We start from the raw sequence: 10,516 nt of genomic DNA on the forward strand, positions 1-10,516 counted from the left end.
CAGGGAACTATACTCAATATTTTCTAGTAACCTATAAAGGAAAAGAATCTGAAAAATTATATATGTATATATATATATATATATATATATATATAAAACTGTGCTGTACACCTGAAACTAACATAATATTGTAAATCAACTATACTTCAATAAATCAATAAATCAATAAAAGAAAAGAAAGAGAAAAGAGAAAGAGAAAGAAAAAAAGATGAAGATCTCATTTCCCAGCCTCCCCTGCAGCTAAGAGAGGCCACGTGATTAGGTTTTGGCAAATGCAATGTGAGCAGAAGAAATATGTGCAGTTGTTGGTCATGGCCTTAAAAGGAAATGAGCCTAGATAAGCATGGAGACAGAGGGCACTGGGACTTCAAAGACGTCCTATCAGCTGGAGGCTCTGACATCCACTGATGACCAGCTTTTCCTGGTTAAAGGTGGAATCTTGCTTGGTACTGTTGCTACAGCGGAAATGCTAGCTGGATTTGTTACAGCATTATCATTGGCTAAAAAGAAAAGTCCTGAATGGTCCAGTAAGGGAAGTAGGCCACAGAAGCCTTACTGGAGAGCAGGTGTTCCCTTGCCTTGCGAGCCCTGCATGGCATGGGGCTCAATTTATTCATGGCATGGGTTTGGTGTGATCAGCTTTGAGGTCTGGAAAGCTTTAGGAATTCACAGTCCATTGTACCAGGCATTTAGACATAGCAGATTATTTAATCTTCACAGTAACTATGAAGCAGATGAAAGACTTTCAAAGTAAAATGCAATCAATATTTCCAACAATTCCCAAGAACTCTTGAATTGGCTGTTAAGTGGAAGGAAGCACTGCAATCCAAGTGAGATGAGCCTGGTGGATGAAGTCCAGAATGATTGTTACAGAAAAGGCTGTCTTTGGAGCTGCCACAAAAGCAAAGGGACTCAACTGATTTCTCCTCAGGAGCACATGAAGACTGTTGACTGAACCTATGGGATGGATGGCATGCAGTGTCCTTGTAAGAGGCCGACAGTCATTTCTGTGTGCTGTACTTTACAGTTGATTTGGTTATGTTCACATGGTGTGTGTGTGTGTGTGTGTGTGTGTGTGTGTGTGTGTGTGTGTGTGTGTGTGTGTGTGTGTGTGTGTGTTGGAGGGAGGGTCAGGTTTTCCCAAAGTTAGGAAGACTATTTAAAAATAATTATATGGGACTTCGTAGGTGGTGCAGTGGTTAGAAATCTGCCTGCCAATGCAGGGGACATGGGTTCAATCCCTGCTCCAGGAAGATCCCATATGCCATGGAGCAACTAAGCCCATGAGTCACAACTATTGATCCTGTGTGCCACAACTACTGAAGCCTGCACACCTACAGGCTGTGCTCCACAACAAGAGAAGCCACCGCACTGAGGAGCCCAAGCACCACAATGAAGAGTAGCCCCTGCTTGCCACAACTAGAGAAAGCCCAGTGTGCAGCATGGAGGACCCAATGCAGCCAATAAATAAATTTATTAAAAAATAATAATTATATGGATAACTTCCCTATGTGGAGGAAATCCCAGGGGAAATAATTTTATGACTATATAACAGTTGAAATCAAGTTTTTTACCTGAAAAAAAAATTATAGCATATGATGGAAAATCTTTATAAACAGACTCCTAACAGCAGTAGTACTTCAATGTGTCTAATTAAATAAGTTTCAACAGCCTTTCTTATCAGTATGTGGCTGTCAGAACTTGGAGGACTTTCTCATATTAGACAGACTCCAAAGTGATGGGGTTCACAGGTGAATCCTGTCCATCAGGCAATGGGTGTGGCTCTGTTGTCCTGAACACAGTCTGTGATTTGTATGTGCTAGTTATTTACCTGATGATCTCACCATAAGGCCCCATAAATTCTTAGACAAGAAGCCAGTAACAGATTACGATAACCTGAAAGGATAATCATGCTAAAATAATAATGAGAAGTTGGTTCCAGGTCCCTAAATATTGACTGAGAGTTTATAGTTTTGTCTCAGTTGTCAACATAAAAATAGCCCAAGGGGGCTTCCCTGGTGATGAAGTGGTTAAGAATCTGCCTGCCAATGCAGGGGACACAGGTTCAAGCTCTGCTCCAGGAAGATCCCACACACCTCGGAGCAACTAAGCTCGTGTGCCACAACTACTGAGCCTGTGCTCTAGAGCCCGCGAGCCACAACTATTGAGCCCACGTGCCACAACCACTGAAGCCTGCACACCTAGAACCTGTGCTCTGCAACAAGAGAAGCCACAGCAATGAGAAGCCCACGCACCGCAACAAAGACCCAACGCAGTCAATAAATAAATAAATAAATAAAACAAAAAGATACATGTACCACAATGTTCATTGTAGCACTATTTACAACAGCCAGGACATGGAAGCAACCTAAACGCCCATCAACAGATGAATGGATAAAGAAGATGTGGCACATATATACAATGGAATATTACTCAGCCTTAAAAAGGAACAAAATTGAGTTATTTGTAGTGAGGTGGATGGACCTAGAGTCTGTCATACAGAGTGAAGTAAGTCAGAAAGAGAAAAACAAATACCGTATGCCAACACATATATATGGAATCTAAAAAAAACGGTACTGATGACCCTAGTGGCAGGGCAAGAATAAAGCCACAGACATAGAGAATGGACTTCAGGACACAGGGTGGGGAGGGGAAGCTGGGATGAAGTGAGAGAATAGCATTGACATATAAACACTACCAAATGTAAAATAGATGGCTAGCGGGAAGCTGTTGCATAGCACAGGGAGATCAATTTGATACTTGGTGATGACCTAGAGGGGTGGGATAGGCAGGGGATATGGGGATACATGTATAAATACAGCTGATTCATTTTGCTGTACAGCAGAAACTGGCACAACATTGTAAAGCAATTATACTCCAATAAAGATCTGAAGAAAAAAAAAAAAGACTCCGAGCTCCCAATGCAGGGGACCTGGGTTTGATCCTTTGTCAGGGAACTAGATTCTGCATGCTGTGACTAAAAATCCCAAGTGCTGCAACTAAGACCAGGCGCAGCCAAATAAATAAATATTTTTTAAAAAAATAGCCCAGTTATCACCTATCTTAACAAATGTGTTTAACCAGAAAGTTATCTGAGTATTCAATCTCAATATTGATTAGTACCACCTCCCTAATGGAAACAGCTACTGGTCTATTCTTATAAACACTCCCAACCCTTTTCTGTCCTTCCAGATCTCTCCCAGAAAACAGAATAATGTCTACATGCAGTTATTTTTGCTGGAGATTAAAATGTTTTAAGAAAAGAACATTAATATGTCAATATGTCCAGAAAATTAACTTCTGGTTGAATATCATTGTGTAATTTCTTTATAATTGCTTTGGCTCTAATTAGCAATCAGATTTAATAAAGTACATTTGAAATGTATCTGTTATAATGAAACCTTTTACTTTTAAGGAAAAAGTTTTAATGGCATGTCAAGTGCATAATGTAACTGTTTTCTCTGGACCATGTCACCCTACTAAAATTGCTGTATTGTTAATTAATTAAACAGGTATAATCAGCATCTAGGGGAAAAAAAAAGGAGCCTAGCTTGTGTGTTAGTATAACCATGAATGTAAGTTGTCAGTAAATAGTAACCTTGATGTAGGGATCGTTATCTCCATTTCAGACATGAGACAGAAGTATGTAAGTGGCTAACCACATAAGCTTTAGAGGTGGGTTGATGGGGTTTCAGATTTTGACAGTCACTAAGCTACTACAAGCTTTGTGACATTGGGCAACTCATTTCCGTGACTGGGCCTAGTTTTCTCATCTGTGAATAGCAACAATAATTCTAACTCATAGGCTTTTTTTCTCTCTTGCTCTCCGAAACCTGCTTCTTCTTTCAAAGTCCATCTCAAATCATGCCTCCTCTACAGTCTCTTAACTAGCCTTTTAAAAATAGTGCAAGTTCCAAAGCTCTGTCTGTAAGAACCTAGACTGAGATGCCAAACCCTCTGTGGCAATACTCTGCCAGAAATGAGTAAAGGCTGCCCTCTTGAGATGGCCTCGGTGCCCATCTGGACTGCTTTGCTTACAGGATACCTGCCTGGTCCCGCAGCTCCTGCTTCAGTGATCTCTACAATAGACCAAGCTGATTGCTGAAGCACTGCTGAGGAGAATGGCTGACAATTTTTGAATAAATTTAGTGAGAAAAAAATATAAATGTTTAGTCTTTTATCCAATTCGCAGTGCTAATAGTGATCATCAACAAGAAATAAAATTAAGAATGACCAAAAGAGAATATAGAAAACTTGGATCTGCAAAAGTGGACTTGAGAAAAATGGCATTGATGGAAAGAATGGCCATACCCATACCAACAAAATCTCATGATAGGAGAAGATATGGTTAGTAAAATTGAGATGGAGCAAGACCCAAGTCCACAGAGCAAATCTTTTCAAAATACAAACAGATCTCTTAACAGTCAGAAACAAAACAAAAATGCCTAATATATGTTGGCTACATGAGGGGGTCCGGTCTAGTGCAAAAAGACCAGAAAAAAGTGTAAGAGTTGAACAGAAAGAGAAAAAAACCTTCATTATTTATAGACAATATGATTGGCAACATAGAAAAGCAAATTGATTCCAAAAGCCATTGGAAATCTTAAAAGATTTCAGCATTGTTGCTAGATATGTGTTAGGTACAAAAAATTCAATTGTGGGACTTCCTAGGCGGCGCAGTGGTTAAGAATCCGCCTGCCAATGCAGGGGACATGGGTTCGAGCCTTGCTCTGGGAAGATTCCACATGCAGCAGAGCAACTAAACCTGTGAGCCACAACTATCGAAGCCCACGTGCCTAGAACCCGAGCTCCGAAACAAGAGAAGCCACTACAACGAGGTGCCCTTACACCACAATGAAGAGTAGCCCCCACTCGCCACAACTAGAGAAAGCCCGTGTGCAGCAATGAAGACCCAATGCAGTCAATAAATAAATATAATTAATTAATTTTTTTAAAAATTAATATTTTAAGAAAATTCAATTGTGTTTTCTAAATACCAAACACAAAGATGACTTCTAAAGATACTATTTACAACAGCAACCAAGGTGCCTTGGAATAAATCCCCCCCAAAATTATACAAGATCTTTATGAAGAAAACTATAAAATGTTATTGAAATTCAAAAAATAAGAAACATAAATGAGAAACCCAGGAGGGTCATAAACGGGGAGACTCAGTATTACAATAATTCTGGCAATTCTGTATAAATGCAATGCAAACCTAATTAAAAGCTTCAAAAGTGGTTTCCTGGAACTTAGTAAGCTGTTTCTAAAATTTATACAGAGGATCCAAATATAGCTGAGACAACCTCCAAGAAGAAGGAGAAGGAAGAATGTTTCCCATTAAAAAAAAAGAATCTAAAAAAAAAAAGTTACACTTCACTTTAAAAACAGGAAGATCTGGCCACAATGGGAGCAATAATTAGCTGGTGTTGACTAGCAGCTGCCCCTTCAGATAGAATATGCACCCTCCAGTTCCCTCAGCATGTTTCCTTATTTAAGGTACCTGCCTTGTAGATATCTGATTGTGTGCTAGTTACCTGGGGTGGGGAGTTAGGGTAAGAGGAATAAAAGAGATTATTTAAAATACATTATTTAAAATAAAATTGTTTGGTTATGTAAATATCCTCACCATGGAAAGATCTGAGCAGGCCAGCAGAAAGAATAAAAGAGTGGAATGTGTGAATCTAAGACTTTGATGTTTCTGGTTAATGATCCCAGGACAATCCTGGGCATTAGTGGCAGAGAAGGGATGGAGAAAAGCACCTCAGGGGTTGTAAAGTGAGGGAATCGGAAGGTCCAAATAGCATAAAAGTTGGAGGTGCTGTCTTCCTGAGACGAATACTGGAATTGGAGTAAAGGGAAAGATCTTAAGAAAAGAACTCACAGGGACGCCCAGATGCTAGGTAGAACTGCAAGAGAAACAGGAAAAAATCCAACACCGTCAGAAAGGAAAAATAACCTTCCCTGGGAACTCATTATGGACTAAGTTCTTTGACACTATCTCCTTGAACCCCCACATTAGTCCTCTGAGAGTAGATATTAATATCCCTTTGTTCGAGGATGGAAGATGCCTTAGAGGACTGGGGCAGGGAGGGTGGGGGGGACTCGAGGGGGGGGGCGTCAAGGAAGGGAGGGAATACGGGGATATGTGTATAAAAACAGTTGATTGAACCTGGTGTACCCCCCAAAAAAATAAATAAATAAATAAATAAATACGTACATAAATAAATAAAAAATTTTAAAATAAAAAAAAATATATCCCTTTGTTACAGATGAGCAAATTGAGCTATGAAAACTGAGGTCATTGGTCCCACATGACAAAACTGAGATTTGAAGCAGTCAGATTCAAACTAGGGTCTCCCTGACTCCACAATCCACCTTTTCTTTCACTAAACCCAGAAAGATCACTGGAGCACCCTGAAACACAAACAGCTATGACAATGAAAACAAGATGAAGAAAGGTGATGTTAACCCCATCCCCTCAACCACCCAATTTTTATCAATGCTTTGGAAGCACCAGTTGAGACACATGAAGGAGGAATAAGAGATTGTGTCCAGTGCTAACTTTAGTTAGGGAATCTGTGTGAACGAGGTTTCCTGGAGAATCTGATCCAAAGAGTCCTTTATCCACAATGTCAGAAGCAAAGAATTGGAAGAAATAAAAGTGACCTACGCGTTGGGACTACCTGTTAACTCTGCCACTTGGCCAAGTGATTTAACTCCTATCTCCAAGCCCGTGCCTCCTGCAAAATAGGTATAATTACAGCACTGTTTTGGAAGATTCCATGTGAGAATGCTTGCAATGTGCTTAGAACAGTATCGGATACGTAAGCGCTCAATATAATTGTCATCGTGAATGAGAGGTCTTTTCAAAAAATAATGCAGTATGACTTGGAAATGTATCAAAAAATAAGTAGTGATGGATAGAGGCGTAGCGTGATAAGCTGTAGTAAACTTTTAATGACAGAAAGTTAAAATCGTTTAAAAGTTAAGGGTAAAATGTCCACTGAAAACTTCCTCCCACTTTTTGTATGTTTGAAAATATCCATAATCCAAAGCTGGAAAAACAATGCATTGTGATCTGCTTTGGGAGGAGGGAGAGCTAAGTTTTATCTTTTTTTTTTTTTAATAGAAAAGGTACAAAAATGAAAACAAAATGGGCGAAATCTTCCTCAACTCTGTCCGGCCTTCGGGCTGTGGGCCGTTAGTAAAACTGCTTGAATGAAATCATCGAGGACCGCTTGCGAAATACCAAATCCTCGAGAGCGAGGCCCAAGGCTGCCAAACCCTCGCGAGGGTCAGGGAAGCGCTCCAAACTCCCCATCCCGCCTCGGTGCCGAGGAGGTGGGGCTGCAGCGAGCACTAGCGGAAACGCGGCCCGGCCGTTACCAGGGGGTTCCCGGACCGCGGCCGCTGGCCGCCAAGCGCCGTAAGTAAATACCTTAGCAGGGCGGGGGAGAGAAGCGTCGAATTTCAAAAAAAAAAAAAAAAAAAAGCCCAAACCCCCACAGCCCCGGGCGGGCGGGCGCGCGCGATGGGCGCCCTTTGGCTGCGGGAGCGAGTGGAGGATGCTGGGAAGGAGGTAAAATGGCCACTGGCGGCGGCGCGGAGGAGGAGAGGAAGCGGGGGCGGCCGCAGCTCCTGGCCCCCGCGCGCCCCGCGGCCCGGGCCGAGGAGGCCGAGGGCGGCCGCGAGAAGATGGGCTGGGCCCAGGTGGTGAAGAACCTGGCCGAGAAGAAGGGCGAGTTCCGCGAGTCGCGGCCTCCGCGACGGGAGGAAGAGGGCGGGAGCGGCGCGGGCGGCGGGCTCGGCGCCCCCGCGGGCCTGGCAGCGCCGGGTCTCGGTGACTTCCCCCCGGCTGGCCGCGGGGACCCGAAGGGTCGCCGGAGAGACCCGGCCGGGGAGGCGGGGGACGCCCGCAAGAAGAAGGGCGCAGCCGAGGCGGGCCGGAGGAAGAAAGCCGAGGCGGCGGCCATGGCGGCCCCGGCCAGGCCCGACGCGGCCGAGGACGCGGCCGAGAGGCCCCAGGACGAGCAGGCGACGGCGGCTGGCCCCGCGGCGGCCCCGGGCAAGGGCCGCTTCCTCGTGCGCATCTGTTTCCAGGGAGACGAGGGCGCCTGCCCAACCCGGGACTTCGTGGTGGGCGCGCTCATCCTGCGCTCCATCGGCATGGACCCGAGCGACATCTACGCGGTCATTCAGATCCCGGGCAGCCGTGAGTTCGACGTGAGCTTCCGCTCGGCGGAGAAGCTGGCCCTGTTCCTACGCGTGTACGAGGAGAAGCGCGAGCAGGAGGACTGCTGGGAGAACTTTGTGGTGCTGGGGCGGAGCAAGTCCAGCTTGAAGACGCTCTTCATCCTCTTCCGGAACGAGACCGTGGACGTGGAGGACATCGTGACCTGGCTCAAGCGCCACTGCGATGTGCTTGCGGTGCCCGTGAAAGTGACCGACAGGTTTGGGATCTGGACCGGGGAGTACAAGTGCGAGATCGAGCTGCGCCAGGGGGAGGGCGGGGTCAGGCACCTGCCAGGGGCCTTCTTCCTGGGGGCCGAGAGGGGCTACAGCTGGTACAAGGGGCAGCCCAAGACGTGCTTTAAATGTGGTTCCCGGACCCACATGAGCGGCAGCTGCACACAGGACAGGTGCTTCAGGTGCGGGGAGGAGGGCCACCTGAGCCCTTACTGCCGGAAGGGCATCGTGTGTAACCTCTGTGGCAAGCGAGGACACGCCTTTGCCCAGTGTCCCAAAGCGGTTCACAATTCTGTGGCAGCTCAGCTAACCGGTGTGGCCGGGCACTGAACACCTGCCTGCCTGCCAGGGTGAACACAGAGCCAGCTTACCCCTTAAACTTAAGTGCCAAAACTTTTTTTTAAACCATTTTTTATCGTTTTTGAAGGAGATCTTCTTAAACCTACAAGAGACATCTCACTCTGCCTTCCTAAACCAGGTTTACTCCATTTCAGCCTTTCCTGAATTTGGTGACGCTGTCATCAGTAATGGCTACCAAGAACTGTAGTGTGCAGAATGTCGCCCCTCCCTTTTTTAAATTTTATTTTCATTTTGTATTTGTAACTTTTTTTTTTTCCCCTGGTACTTTTTACTCCCCACAACTTGTCTTCTCCCTGGATTTTCATTCTTCAGGCTGCCTTGCTCATCTTTATGCCCCAGTGCTAGGTAGGGGCCCAGCACATGGTAGGCACTCCATCAGTGTTTGTTGAATTGAGAACATTGTTGACTCTGGCTTTGGTCAGAGTGTCTATCTTTTGCAGCTCATCCCGTCCCCTTTTAATTTGCTGCTTCTAATCTACGTGGTCTGAGAATTTGTGAAACCAGTGTTGTTAGAAGTGTATGTAACCTGAGTCAATAAGCTCTGAATGGTGGCCAAGGGCCTCTCTTATGGCATTAAAATGCATGGACTTTGTGACAGCGCTTTCAGTAGCTCAGAAGCCATTCTTCACAGAATCATAGAATCTACAATTTTCCTGCTGGAAAGGACCTAAAAGTTGGTTTCGACCAATCCCCTGGTTTTCCAACAGATGAAACAAGACCACAGAGGTTAAATGACTGGGTCAAAATCACATAGCTGTCTAGTGCCAGAGCTAGCCTAGAGTAGAGTTCCCTGACCCCAAGCCCGGTGCTCATTCCACTACCTCTCACACTTCACAACATTTTCCTCAACACTTGAGGGCCCAGAAAGTCTGCTCTTTCCAGAATAATGAGCCCAGAGGAATGCTAAGATATCGTCTGGGGGAGAAAGCAGAAGATTTGGCAGGGGGTTCTGTATACTTGGGAGATAGAGAAGAGACAAAGGAACATAATCCAGGGTACACTCACTGCTCCCTGGAGTACCATATCTGGATTAAAGTCCTTTGTGGCCTTCCTCTTCCTCTTTCATTGCCATCAGTGAGAAATAGAGGTGCTGCTGAGTAAAGGTTTACATTTGCACCGTAGCGTAGGTAGAGCCCCCAAAGAAGTAGCCAACTGAAGCTCATCTGCAACCTCCTGACTCTCAGGAGAAAAACGGACTTCTAAGTAAGCTATTAACTCTAAAATGTATTTGCGAAATAGGCCAAGCAAGAGGGCATTGGGTCTACTAAGTGTTATCAAGTTAAAGTAGAAAAGACAGTACACTCCTTTTCTTTTAGTTTTTGTCTTTCCTTTATGTTTTCCTATTTCCTTGTGGCTTAGAATGTAAAACGATTGTTTAAAGTTTTGTTCTGAATAAATATTTATCTTTTGTATTGCTAACACTGTTTCACTATTTCCTTTCAAAATATTAGATGCATAGGTTCACAGATCCTGGTTCAACCAAGGCTTCCCACATACCGTTTGTTTACCCTGCAAATACATTTCCAGCCCCACAGGCAACACTTGACACATACTATGTTGTCCTAGGCCCTTGGGAGTTGTTACCCAAACTTTTGCATCAAAATCACTTAGCATACTGTCAAACTAAAGTGTTAAGTCCTAAATCAACTCTGAGGAATCAGAATCACTGGAGTGAGTGAAAATATTT

General features: G+C 44.4%; 2 protein-coding genes across 2 annotated transcripts; both read left to right on the top strand.

Annotated features, from left to right (window-relative positions):
- The first annotated feature begins 343 nt into the window (after positions 1 to 343).
- On the top strand, positions 344 to 794 carry LOC130834164 (transmembrane protein 242-like). The gene is made up of 2 exons (XM_057704264.1): positions 344 to 671; positions 721 to 794. Exons 1-2 carry the CDS (start codon positions 344 to 346, stop codon positions 792 to 794), a joined length of 402 nt encoding a protein of 133 aa, XP_057560247.1.
- A 6,580-nt stretch (positions 795 to 7,374) lies between these two features.
- ZCCHC3 (zinc finger CCHC-type containing 3) lies at positions 7,375 to 10,248 on the top strand. Its single transcript, XM_057704302.1, has one exon. The coding sequence runs from the start codon at positions 7,588 to 7,590 to the stop codon at positions 8,797 to 8,799; it is 1,212 nt and encodes a 403-aa protein (XP_057560285.1). The 5' UTR covers positions 7,375 to 7,587; the 3' UTR covers positions 8,800 to 10,248.
- Positions 10,249 to 10,516: the final 268 nt, after the last annotated feature.

This window comes from Hippopotamus amphibius, chromosome 12 (genome assembly GCF_030028045.1).
Source record: "Hippopotamus amphibius kiboko isolate mHipAmp2 chromosome 12, mHipAmp2.hap2, whole genome shotgun sequence".
Lineage (NCBI taxonomy): Eukaryota > Metazoa > Chordata > Mammalia > Artiodactyla > Hippopotamidae > Hippopotamus > Hippopotamus amphibius.